This window comes from Chenopodium album, chromosome 1 (assembly GCF_948465745.1).
Source record: "Chenopodium album chromosome 1, dcCheAlbu1.1, whole genome shotgun sequence".
Classification (NCBI taxonomy): Eukaryota; Viridiplantae; Streptophyta; class Magnoliopsida; order Caryophyllales; family Amaranthaceae; genus Chenopodium; species Chenopodium album.
Genome location: NC_137834.1, coordinates 17,591,603 through 17,605,643, shown reverse-complemented (window position 1 = coordinate 17,605,643; position 14,041 = coordinate 17,591,603). Strand labels below are relative to the sequence as shown.

At 33.6% G+C, this 14,041-nt stretch overlaps 2 protein-coding genes across 2 annotated transcripts; both read left to right on the top strand.

Annotated features, from left to right (window-relative positions):
• Positions 1-9,393: 9,393 nt before the first annotated feature.
• Positions 9,394-10,735, top strand: LOC145628964 (protein FAR1-RELATED SEQUENCE 5-like). The gene is made up of 2 exons (XM_081681416.1): positions 9,394-9,445; positions 10,167-10,735. The coding sequence occupies exons 1-2, from the start codon at positions 9,394-9,396 to the stop codon at positions 10,733-10,735; spliced, it is 621 nt and encodes a 206-aa protein (XP_081537542.1).
• A 165-nt stretch (positions 10,736-10,900) lies between these two features.
• Positions 10,901-13,800, top strand: LOC145628956 (protein FAR1-RELATED SEQUENCE 5-like). The gene is made up of 6 exons (XM_081681406.1): positions 10,901-11,271; positions 11,613-11,785; positions 11,960-12,570; positions 12,702-12,805; positions 13,500-13,506; positions 13,690-13,800. Exons 1-6 carry the CDS (start codon positions 10,901-10,903, stop codon positions 13,798-13,800), a joined length of 1,377 nt encoding a protein of 458 aa, XP_081537532.1.
• The last annotated feature ends 241 nt before the right edge of the window (positions 13,801-14,041 follow it).

Here is a 14,041-nt window from a genome sequence, read left to right as displayed (position 1 = left end):
TAAAACATCTCATATACTTTATAGTTTAATTAAGTAGAAAAACAATAATTACAAAGCTTAATCAATAATCACACAAGCAATTATTAGAATTTGGCAAATTTATTTGATTAATGTGTGACAGAGATAATTAAGGAAAAAAAAAAAAAGATAAGAACTTAACTGGGTTCTTCTGGCATAACAATGAGAGACCAAGAACAATTCCATTGCCATTATTGTAATAATTAAAGCTAAACTCAAATAATTCATCTTCTTCTTTCTTCTCTTAATTTAACTTTGTAAGTTCCTGCATGTAATATATAATCGATTTGTTAATCAATTTTCTCAAGAGAAAAGTCCTAGACTCCTGGCTCATGTATGCCGGTTTTGGAAATAATTACCTGAATGATACCGTTCACGTAGACTCGGGATATCGGAATCTAATCCCGATATATAAATGTTGCATGTAGGGAAAATTGTTGATGAAATTGGCAATGTTATATTCGTTTGGTTTAGAGGGTTACCTAATTTTTGTTAAAAAGGGTGATTAAATATAAATGTGGGAAAAAACAGAGAGACAAAAATGTTGGAAATAGAGAGAAAGAAAGAAACAGGGGATGTTAATTAGAGGATGAGTTAATAATTAAGTATTTATAAGTTCAAAAAAATGAATGTTTTGAGAAGGTGGTAGTGGGAATATGAGAATCATTCACTAAGTTTAATTTCTATATTGGACTTTTCCACATTATTATTATACAATTATTTTTTTTTTTTTTTTTTGTTAATTTATTTAATTTATTATTTTTAATTATTGGGTTTGTTAAGGTTGACTGATGTTTTTTTTTTGTTGCTATAAAATAATTTGGTGTTTAATACTTTGCGTCATAGTATAAGTAACCGAAATACCAACTTGTAATATTGATGAGTTACTTTAGTCTTTAATATATGGTGACTACTTTTCATTTGAAGAGTAAAATCGAGGGTATGCTAAAGAAGGTATGCTGTAGCTCACTCTGTTATTAGGACTCTTTTTTCCTAATTTAGGGAGAAGGCCATAAGAGTATTCTTTTTTTTTTGACAACCATAAGAGTATTCTGTTTTTTTTTTTACAACCATAAGAGTATTCTTTAAAGTAATATCCTTATCACAGCTTTTGATACAACTATTTTTTATTTTAATTTTATTTTTCTACATTATAAAACTCTAACTTTTAATTTACTACGATGTGTCCCATTTTTGAAAAATCACACTATACCAGAGGCGGACCTTCATTGAGGCTCGCAAGGGCTTGACCCCTAAAAGCTTTTTGAAAAAAAAAAAATGGACCGTTTGACAAAGAAGCCCAAAACCAGAAAAGCACCCCCAATTACCATATAAGCTTACATATTAGTAAAAGAAAGAGTTTCTTGTAACAATCTGACAACTAATAATGATAAAGTGGGCCACTTTTACTGCTTTGTTATTACTAAGGGTCTGTTCTCTTACGTTGAAATTCAGTTCATTTCAGTTCAGTTCAGTTCAACTCAGTTCAGTTCAGCTCCTAATTTCCTTCTTTTATAAAATATTTATTTCAGTTCAGTTCAGCTCAATTCAGTTCAGTTCAGTTCAGTTCAGTTCAGCTCAATTCAGTTCAGTTCAGCTCAGTTCAGTTCAGCTCAATTCAGTTCAGTTCAGTTCAGCTGAGTTCAGTCAATGAGAACATGCCCTAACTCTCCTCCCTCTATCTCTATGAGCATGCAACACTATTGCAATGATATAGTTTTTTTTAACAATTTGACAACAAATTTGTGAATGATTATCAATTCATGTTATCAAAATTACTCAATATATGGTATTGAAATTCTTTAGTTATGTAAAAAAATGGAAAATTTGTAAATTACCACCCAAAAAGGGGTCCTATTTTGAAATTACCACCCATTAAAAATTTTATTTTAAAAAACCACCCATTAAATTAAAAAACCTTTCAGATTACCACCTTTTTTTGTTTTCCGGTGGAAAATCCGGTTGAGGGCCCCACGTTATTAATTTCCCTCCTTTTTTTTTTCATTTCCTTCGACCTAACTTTCTGACTCAAAATTAAACTCCAAAAAAACATCTTCCCTCACCAATTTCTTCAATTAATTCAGCTTAAAACATCAATCTTTCCCCTCTTTCTTCCATTAATTCTCTGTCAACATTGCAACTACCCTGAATCAGAACCCTAATATTTTTTTTTTCTGCAAATTGGGACCCTTTTTGTACTTGGTTTTGCTGTTCAAATCGCCATCTTCCTGTGTTTTCTGGGGACCAAAAGCGCGTTGGTCAAGCTTCTGTCAGTTGGTGATGTCAATGGCGACACCTGAGGTAAGCAATTGAGACCCTTTACAATTTAATTTTGTAATTGTTTGTTGTTGATGGTATATTTGCAATTATGTGCATACTTAGGGTTCATTGTTTAATGGATTAACTTTATGTTTGTTTATTATTGCAATTGGTAATGTAATTGCTGTTTAATTGGGGGAATTGTTTAATTATGCCACATGTGTTGAATTGAATAAACAATAATTGTGTTGGGTTTGCTAAACTGTTGACTTTAATCTGGAATTAGTGTGTAATGCCTTTATTATATGAACATGTCCCTGATAACGAGGTATATGTGGATGTTAAGGTTAGATTAGGTGGTGGGTTTGTGAAAAGAAAAATAAAGGGAAGGAATCTGGTTGTGTATGATGGAGGATGGGAGTTTTGGAGAAGTGGTTGTAAAGTGAGTGAAATGTCAGTGCACTTGCTCAGAGAGTGTTGCATTTGGGGGTTTGTTAAGCTAGATTTGCATGTGCCTAGTGTGTGGAATATATGGTATAAAAAAAGGGAAAGCTTTGGTCAAATGGCAAAAGGGAAATTGTGAATGATGAGGAAGTTAAGGGCTTTTTAGAGACAAAAAGTAAGGATGGCTTTGTTGTACTTTACTGTACTAGCCAAGAAGAGTGTAGGGCTGTTAGTGCAGAACCCATTACTGTTTAGCCTACCCAAAGTACTCAAAACACAGTTGCAAAGCCATGTGAGATTAGAAGAAGCCCTAGGTTAAAACAGCAAAAAGACAAGGGGGTGGAAGAGGGTGATAAAGAAGTTGATAAGGTTGTAGATAATCCTATTTCAGAGAGTGTAAAAGGGAAGGGGAAGCAAGGTGAGCAGGAAGGTCCTTCTACTACTAGGGGGAAGAAATGGAAGGGAAAAACTCAGGGAAAAAGGAGAGCAAAGGGGGAGTGCAAGAAGAACACAAAGAGAAAGCTTGAGCTTGAATCAGAATCTGGATCTGATTCTTCTGGTTCTGATAATACTGACTTAGATTGGGATGTTGGGGAAGAAGAGGGTGAAGATGAGGGACCAGAAGAGGCCAGACTATTGGAGGACACTGGGAGGCTAATTCTACAAGAGGTGAATGCAAGTTTGAAGGATGTGGAAGACAAACATGAAGAGGAAGTGTTTTTGCAAAGTGAACTACTACATAAAGAGGTAACTGTTCAGAGGGAGTACACTTCAGATTCTGAAGAATTGGACAGTCCTAGAGCTTCTGATGATGAGCATGATAATAGTCCTTGGTTTCATGCTGCAACAGACTTTAAGAAACCAATCCAATTGGTGAAATACCAGAAGTTCATTAACAACAAAGTGGTGAGGAAAGCTCTCAGGGTTCATGCCATTGAAAATAGGTATGAATATTGGTATTTGCATAATGACAGTAGTAAGATCACTATACAGTGTAGGAAGAGGTGTCAGTGTAAATGGAATGCTAAAAAATGTAGACTTCCTAGTTGTACATGTGTTGGGGGTAGGAGATGTCACTTTAGGGTGGTGGTTAGAAGGTATGTGAACCAAGATTTTTGGCAAATTAAGAGATTGAATTTGAAGCATAACTGTCTTAGGGTTAGAAGTAATCATAACTTAACTGCTGAGTACTTAGCTGAGAAGTACATTGAGGATTTCAGATCAGATCCTGGGTTGAAAATTAAAGCTTTTAGAAGGAAAGTTTTAGGTGACCTTGGGATAGAAATAACATACAGTAAGGCTTGGATGGCAAGGGCAAGAGTTAAACTCATGATTTATGGCTCAGCATCAGAACAATATGCTAGAGTTTGGGACTATGGTAAGGCTATTATTAAGCATAGCCCTGGTTCTGGTTGTGTAGTAGTAGTTGATGGAATAGAGAAGCCTGAACCTCCATTATTTTTGAGAATGTACATGTGTCTTGCACCCTTAGCCAAAGGGTTTTTATCTGGCTGTAGACCACTAATTGGGCTTGATGGCACTCATCTCAAGGGTTCATACCCAGGACAGATCCTAGTAGCAGTTGGTAAGGATGGTAATAACAACATTTACCCTATTGCTTGGGCTATAGTTGAGATTGAGAACAAAGAAACATGGATTTTCTTTCTTGAGAGGCTGATGGATACACTAAAAGATGAAGATGGAGGCCTTGGATATACTTTTATGTCTGATAGACAAAAGGTAATCCTATTTTGTTAATGTATATTTTAGTTTCATTTTCAAACTGAACTTGGGTTACTAAAATGAATCATGTTGCTCAATTTTGATTTATGAAACAGGGCCTGCTAGAAGCTTTGACTCAAGTTGTGCCAAATGCAGACACAAGGTACTGTGTCAGGCACATATGGGCTAACTTCAAGCTGCAATTTAGTGGCTCAACATTTAAGAAGTTATTTTGGTCAGCTGCTAGAGCAACTACCTTGGTAAGCTACAAAACTAACTTATATCTACTTATACAATAACTTAAATCTACTTATACAATGTGTTCATATCTTGTTGTTTGCTTGAACTATGCAGAAACTAGGTTATATGTAAGGTATTTACTAGATAATTTTTCTGTTTTTTAGTTTGATTTTGAAGTTGCCATGGAGTCAATTAAGTTTCTTTCTGAGGAGGCATATGAGTACCTTGCTGACATCCCTCCAGAGCACTGGTCTAGGCATGCCTTTAGCTCTTTCCCAAAGTCAAATATGCTTCTCAAAAATGTCTGTGAGACCTTTAATGCTGTTATCAAAGAAGCTAGGGATAAGCCTATTTTGACTCAAATGGAGTGGCTTAGGAGGTATATGATGAAAAGGAACCATGAAAAATGGGAGTGTTACCAAAAAATGGAAGGCAAAGTAACTCCTTATGTGAAGAAAACATTCAAAAGAATGGAGGCTATTGCAAGGCATTGTATTGTGCAAGTATCTAGGGATGATGCATATGAGGTTGAACTGAATTCTGATATAGTTACAGTTGACCTTACCAAACAAACTTGCACCTGCTATCACTGGGAGCTTACAGGTATCCCTTGTGTCCATGCATATGCATGCATCATGGACAAAAGGGCAGATCCTGAAGACTATGTAGACAGTGCATACTCTGTGGATACCTATATGTTGGCATATAGGTATGAAGTGCAACCTATGCCTGGCCCACACCATTGGGAGAAGGTGAAACTCAGAGCACCTATGCCACCAGCCATCAGAGTCCAGCCTGGAAGACCTAAATATAAGAAAAGAAAGCTGGAACAGGGAGAAGAGGGTTCCCACAGCCAAGTTGTGCAGCAGCTTGTGAAGAGAAGAAGCACCTGCAGAAACTGTGGCCAGCTAGGACACTATGCAAAAACTTGCAAGAATCCTACAGTAACTCCTATTGCTGTCTCTTCACCTAAAAAAGATGGAGGCAGACCCCAGTCAGACAGTGAGTGGGTGAAAGAGCAAAGAAAGAAGAAAGAGCAAAGGGCATTGCAGAAGGTATATGATAAGCCTTTTTTTTTCTGTGTTTATCTTCGGTTCAAAATCATTAACTCCTATTGTTATGTTATGTGCCAAATACAGCAGAATGCACTTGGTGCTACTGCTGGTCCTAACAGCATTGGGAACAAGAGATTCCCTCAAAAGCAGTACAGGAAGGCACAACAGCAGAAGCAACAGCAACAACAGGAGCATCAACTTCAGCATAGTCAGCAGCAACAACAAGAGCATCAACTTCAGCAGAATCAGCAGAGTGAGCAGCAACAACCATTAACACAACCAAGATAAGCCTCAACAACTACTGATGCTAACCCTGTTCCAACTTTAATGAAGTACAACATCCAAGGTGGTAGCAATTAGAAGGTGGTAGTGTTAGGCTGTGATATTTTGCTCACTATCCAATTGTGATGTATTTTGTGAACACCAACAATTTCAATTTTGTGCACACCAACAATTTCAATTTTGTGCACACCAACAATTTACAAGTGGCTAGTATTTTGTGCCTTGTATAAATTGGATGTTATTCACATTATCTCAATGCCATAGACAGTTGGTTGAAAATACTTTGCTTCACTCTTAGTTTGTTTAAGTTGCACTTATGTTAATTGTCATGTTCATTGCATAACTACTTGTTCATAAACAAAAAGACACCAATATATAAAAGGACATAAAAACAATAAACACACTTTATATAAACCATAACTACTTGTTCATTGCCTTAACAAAACACCAAGTTTAACATTACAATCAACTACTACTACAATAAGTACACCCCCCTTAAACCAGTTTATTAACTACAACACAACCTAAAACTAAAATGAAGGACCAAAGAACAACTACAACTATCATCAGCTTGCTGTCAGGATTGCCACTACCATTGATCATCTTCTTCCTGTCCCCACTCAAAGCCTTGCATTTCATTTTCAATGTATCCACCTCATTAAGAAGACATCTTCTCTGCCCTGTTAAGTCATCAACATCCCTTTTGAGAGAATTCACTTCAGCTTTCATCAACTTTTTGTCAAGCAATAGTTGATTGATCACATCTCTCTGCCACTCAGTTCCATCTTCTGTGTCAATCCATTCAAAGCACTTGCACCCCCTAGTTTCAGTGTTAGGGTCATAGAATTTGCAAGCCCTGAATTTCCTCCCTGGGTTCTCTCTGGTCCAAGATGTCAATCTAGCAAAAGGCAATCCACAATTGCATTTCTTCTGGTTGGAGATGTGTTATTCCAAGACATATTCCAACCTGCAATTACAAAACAACTAGTCAGTCTATGAAACACAAGCAATTAAACACTTCTAAGTCAAGCACACCTAGTCACTGTGGTGGTTGGCCACCATAATGAGGATAACCAGGGGGTGGCCAAGTCCCATTCTGTTTCATCCTATACTCAATGATGCAATCAGCCAAGAAACCAGGATCATCTGTGCTCCCAACATGTATGATGTACATATCCTTTTTTCCCAACCTCCTAATCATCTTGAACACATCACCATCATCTTCTAAAGTCCTATACTTTCCTTTATAGATATACTGAAATATGGGGTACAGAAGGTCAATTGATCCTTCTATTGGATCTTCCATGTCACGGAGTTGATCTTCAAAAGCTATGGCTGTATCCTGTAGGTTACTTTTGCCTACTTCATATTCAAGGTCAACAACAACACTCATATACTTAAATCTGAAAATGTACTTATTCTCCTCCATTTCTGCAAGACATAATCCAAAAACAAACAAAAAGAACTAGCTTACAACTTCATGCATCAATTAATCATTCAAATCATTCAATCGCAAAACACATCACATAAGATACAATTATTCAGAATAATAATCAATTGAAGAACAAATTTGGACAACATCAACTTCAATTAGCAGAATTCAAACTAAATCGCACAATTAATTGCAAACAAATACCCAAATTGCAAAAAGCCCCAAATTTAATTGCCTCAAGAACCCTAATTCCTAAATTAGGGAAAAAAAACCCTAAATTACGAAGTATTGGAATCATACCTTAGCTGCAAAATCAGAGTATGAAATTCAGTAGATACCTTCTTCTAACAGTAGAAATCGAAATTTGCGGAATTTTGAATGAAATTTGGGGCAAAAATTTTTCAATTGAAGTTTGACAATTTATACACAACAGAAATCGGGGAGAGAGAGTCAAAGTAGCCGTTTATAGCCGTTATGTGGGGCCCTCTAACAGATTTTCCACCGGAAAAAAAAGGTGGTAATCTGAAAGGTTTTTTAATTTAATGGGTGTTTTTTTAAAATAAAATTTTTAATGGGTGGTAATTTCAAAACAGCACCCCTTTTTGGGTGGTACAAATTTTCCTAAAAAAATTGATTTTTTCCCATCAATTTTAACGTAAATCAAAGATTATACGGAGTACTATGTATATCATATATAAGGTCAGACACTACAAATCATAAATGATTATAAACGCAAAAGTTGATATTACAAATTTTTTTGTTTATCACATACGAGTAATTGCTTGGTAAGCCAGTAACAACCAGTGTTATACTTTGTCACGTCTCATAACATGACCCAAACTTATCAGATATTTGATTGGTACGAAGTATTAAATTTAAGTTATTTAATATGTGCGAAATGCTATGATGTATATTGTACAATAGAAGATGTTAAGAATTTTCAGCCCCTAATAAAAAATGTTTCAAGATCCGCCACTGACTATAACCCCAAAATATATTTAGTATCTATAAGATAACCTTGCCGTTATCCCGCCATTAACAAATTCTATTAGTGGGGCCCACTCACCACTTTGTAACTTTTTTTTTTTATCGATTTGCGTGTTAAAAATGGGTCCGTTAAAGGTTTGGGGGGCTATTTTGATTCTTAAGGGACCAAATTGAGATCAAATTTGGCAAAAAAAAACGTAAATGCCTTATTTTGCGTATTAAAAAAGTCTTGATTTGCGTGTTTATTACGCAAAATGAGACATTTATGTTATTTATTTGCTAAATCTGAGCTCAATTTGGGTTCTTAAGGACCAAAATAGCCCCAAACTTTTAACGGAACAATTTTCAACACGCAAATCGATAAAAAAAAATATAATTAAGTGGAGAGTGGGCCCTACTAACAGAATTTATTAACGGTGGGATAACGCCAAGGTTACCGTATAGAAACTAAAAGTATTTTGAGGTTATAGTGTGGATTTCTCAAAAAGAAGAGGCACATCGTAGAAAACGGAAAGTTAGAGGGTCACAATGTAGAAAAACTTTTTTTTTTCTATTTCAAAATTAAAGGCTCTCTATGTTTTTGTAAGTGGATCGTTTTGACCAATACCTTGTTCTAACAAATCCATCAATAGTAAAATAATGCTTAAGTGGAAGGTACAATTTCTTGGCTGCACTCTAATGCAGCCAAGCTGGCTGCAACAAGCCAAAACGCAGAAGTGTAAGTATGAAACGCAACCATTACTAAAAGCTTCCACATTCTATTTATGCTTCAAGTTTCCCGCTAGAACTTTCCTAAATTTTCTCTTTCCTTATTTGGTTTATTTGATTCGATTCTCTTCTCATTCAAATTACACATTTGATTGCAATTTTTTCTCTCCTCTTTTTTTACTCCATTGTATTGTCCTTCACTTTTAATCAAGATTTTCTCTCTCCTCCTCTGTTCTTTACTAAACAATGGAGGTGATCCAGAGCGAAGAGAAGGCGAAAAAGCGCCGTCAAAGCAGCAGTTATTCCTGACGAAATCATCAATGCAGGTTAGTTTTTGTTGTTTATTATTAATTAGGTTATTGATTAATTGATTTCTGATTTTATATTTTATGAATATGATGATTTTCAATTTATTGATTAAGTGAGTTTGACGACATTGAATTCGATGAATTTTGCTGATTTTTGTGATTTATTTCATGAATTTTGCTGAATTTTGTGATTATTTCAATTTATTATTGATTAATCGAGTTTAACGACATTGAATTCGATGAATTTCAATTATAATTTTGTTCTGCATTTTTATGATTGATTTTTTGATTTTATAATTATTGAATTTTGTGATTTATTTCATGAATTTATTCAAGTTCTATTTAATGATTGTCGTTGATTGAACTATTTCAATTTACAATTGGTATTGATTTCTTGAAAAATTTATGAAATCTTAAATTGATTTTTTCGTTATGATTTTTTTCTTCTTTAATTGAATTTGTTTTTGAGTTCGTTGTATGTATATTTAACATTGTATACGTATATCATTTATATTTTGAATATGTATATGTTTAATCTGAATACTCCATTCCTATACTATGAACATTAATTGTCTACAAGTGCACAGTGTACAATCTCCAGACAATGAATTGTTATTTCATTATGTATAGTAATTGTGAACATTGTATTCCATTTTATGAACATTTTTTGTACATATTATGAACACTTTGTTATTTTTTTTATTATTTCAGAGAATTCAAATGTTGTTGTGTTTAAGGAAGCTGAAGTATCTGAATTAATGTTCAAAGAAGTTGGAAGTGAGCAGGAAGCATTTGATTTGTACAATGATTATGTCTTTAAGATGGGTTTTAGTATAAGGAGGAGCAATGTGCGAACAATTTATAACACTAATATATGGCGAAGTAGGAAATATGTATGTTCAAATGCTGGTTTGAAGGATGATTCTAAGAAGGATGTTAGGAGGTATGAGAGGTTGGATTTTCGAACAAAGTGTGGTGCGTTTGTTGAGTTCATTATTGAGCGTGGTGTATGGATTGTTGTACAACATTTAATGGATCATAATCACCCTATGATTCCAATTGATAAAAGACATTTGCTTAGGTCTCAAAGAAAAGTGAATAAAGAACATTTGAAGGTGATTAGTGTTATGAAGGCTAGTGGTGTTCGGGTTAGTGATTATCTTCGTGTTATTAGTAAAGAAGTTGGTGGTTCACCAAACCTTGGGTGTATTAAGAAGGATGTATACAATTCTTTGGATGTTGAAAAGTCAAATAGGCTTGATGGTTCGAATTGTAATTAATTGATCAAGTATTTTGCTCAAAGACAAGCCAAGGAAACAGATTTTTATTATGACTTTGAGGTAGATAAAGCTAACTCTCTTACTTGTGTCTTTTGGAGAGATGGAAGGATGAAAAGAGATTATGATTTTTTTGGGGATTTGATGGTTTTTGATACTACTTATAGAATGAATAAGTACGGCATGATATGTGCCCCATTTATTGGGATGAACCACCATTGTAACAACGTTATGTTTGGCATGGGATTTGTTCTCGATGAAAAAACAGGTAGTTTCATATGGTTGTTTGAATCATTCATGAGATCAATGGGAGGTGGGCGGCATCCAATAACTATAATGACAGATCAAGCACCATCTATTGCTGCTGCTATTCGGGCAGTATTCCCAAGTTCTAGGCATCGATTGTGCACATGGCACCTTGGGGAGAACTCAAAAACAAATATTGGAAAATTTAGAGCTATGAAGGGGTTCACAGACTTGTTTGATTTTCTAACGAAGTATTGTGAAACTGCTGTAGAATTCGAACATTATTGGCCAAGGTACCTTTCGTATGAACTCTTATAACACAAAAATGAACTTTGTATATTACCAATTGAATATGTTTTTGGCTATAATTATTTTGTCCACTGTTATTAATTTGTCTTTATGAATACTGTATATTATGTAATGAATATGTATGTTTAATGTATGAACATACATATTTTGAACTTAAACATTTTTGCATCTATGAATATATAGGGTTTGTGTGTATTATATGACTTGGGTATAAGTATCACTGTTTTACGAGCTTTACTTACTATTTGAACATATTGTTTTATTTTTTGAACTTAGTATTGTAATTTATGAACAGATAAAAGTTTGAATATGTTTTTTGTAATAGGATGATGGATAAGTACGACTGTCATGATAATGCTTGGTTGAATCATTTGTACTCGATCAAAGAAAGATGGTGTCCAGCTTATTCGAAGGAATATTTTTCTGCAGGAGTTTTGAGTTCACAGAGGAGTGAAACTACTAACCATTCGGTTTCTTTTAGGTTGAGGAAAACAGATGGTATGTGTGATTTTTATAAGACTTTTCTTGATGTTGTGGCTGAGTGGAGAAGTAGGGAAAGCAAACAAGACTTTTGATTTTTGAGAGGTAATAGACACTTGGCGGTTGCTAATGTAAGTCTTCTTATTCATGCTAGAGAGGTGTATACTATTTCGATTTATATTGTGTTTGAAGATCAATTTGCTAAAGCCATTTCTTGTTGTCAAGAGAGAAAGTCTGAAAATGATGAGACAATTACTTACTTGGTATGGAGGCCTAACAAGGATATAATTAGGCATGAGGTTATTTTGAACAAATTTACTAGGGTAATCAAATGTACATGTAAGTATTGGAGTGAAATGGGTTTATTGTGTTCATATTCTCTTCGTATTTACAACATCCACTGTGTTCAAAAAATTCCTGAAGAGTACATAGTTAAGAGATGGACCAAAACCGCTATGTGTAGTCATGTGGTTGATGAAGAAACTATAGATGAGAATGTAGTGGCATCTTCTGTTTGGAGGGCTCAAATGACAAGAAAGTTTGTTCAATTGGTGACATCTTGTCAAGATTATGTTGAAGCAAGGGCTGAAATTGAATATACTTTTGATATTCTAAGGGAAAAGGTGGAGAGTGTTAGAGGACCAATACTTTTTGATGATGGAGAAGAGGAGGTTGAAGAGGTTTCTAAAGAAGGTGAGCCTATTCAAAATCCCAAAATAAAAAGAAAAAAGGGTGAGAGAAATGATAGGCCAAAAAGTACGGTTGAAAAAGCTTACAATAAATCCAAGGGGTGGAAGAAAAAGGTTGATAAATATAAGGATGAAGTCAAAGCTACTACTGAAAAGTTTCCAAGTATATCTGAATATAATATTAATTTATGTGAATATTAGATTTTAATAAATGAATAATGCTAAAATATCGTTTTTAATTGTAGGTTTTGGATGATGATGGTGATCCTATGATTTATTCACACCCAACAGAACCAGGTTCAAATCTTAATGTCCTTCCAAAACAGAAGAATTTTCAACCATCAAAAAGGTAATTTTTAAATATTTTTCAATACTTTATTTATATTTTTTTCAATTTTTTCAATATATATATATATATATATATATATATATATATATATATATATATATATATATATATATATATATATATATATATTTAGAGTATTGGTGTCCAATCTGCAACTGAAAAGAGTAATATTTCCACAACAGCTTCTCAACCATCTTCTTCATATGTAATTACTAATTTGAACTTTACTGTTTTATTTATGAATTTAGTCAAATTGATAATGAACATATATATTATTTCTATTTTGAAGGGTATTAGCCGTCCACCAGCAAGAGGAAATACTAATAAATCAAAAAATAATGCTCAACCTACATGTGCACCAGCAGGAGGAAACTTTAATAAGTCAACACATGCTTCTCAACCTTCTTCCTCTAATGTAATTTACTATTTGAACTTTTAATAGTTTTTTATGAGTTTTTATATATTAGATTATGAATATAGGTGTTTTTTTTAATTGACAGGGTGTAGATGGTCCACCAAGAACAGAAAAGTCCAATAAGTCTAACTATGCTGCTCAATCTTCATGTGTACCACCAAAAAATTCTTCTAATCCTTCTTCATAAAATGTAAGATATGAAGTTTCCTTTTTGAATGTTTGTTGCTAAAAATATAAACTAAATTTGTATTACATCTGAACACCTTTTATGTGATGTAGGTATCAAGTCAATTAGGATCTCAAGCTAAAAAAAGAAAACATCCTGAAGTTAACTCCAACTGAAGTTTTCAATATGAAAAGAGTAAATGGTATCAGGTAATATGATTTTTTTTTATATTAAATTATGAATATGTGCATTTTATTTATGAACAAAATTTACTTTTTTAATTTTCTTTTTTGTAATTTTTAGTATTTTGATGTCGGTCGCAATGCAAGGAATGAAGGATCTTCTAATGCTTCTGCCTCTTCTAATGTGTCTCATTATGATGAAATGTTATCAATGTTTGACAAGACAAGTTAGTCATAGATTTATTCCTTATTTTTCATTGAAATTGTAATAATATACAAATTTTATTACTTTTCAATTTATAAATCTATTTTTTCATTGTTTTCAATTTTATTATTGTTGTTTATTATTTTTAAAATTAACACAAATACTAAACATCTAGACTTGCTTTTTTGAAGAAAGTTAAATGTAAACAGTTTGCTACAAACTAAACATAAAATTTCAGTCTCAAATTTAAAAAAAAACATTTGTCTTT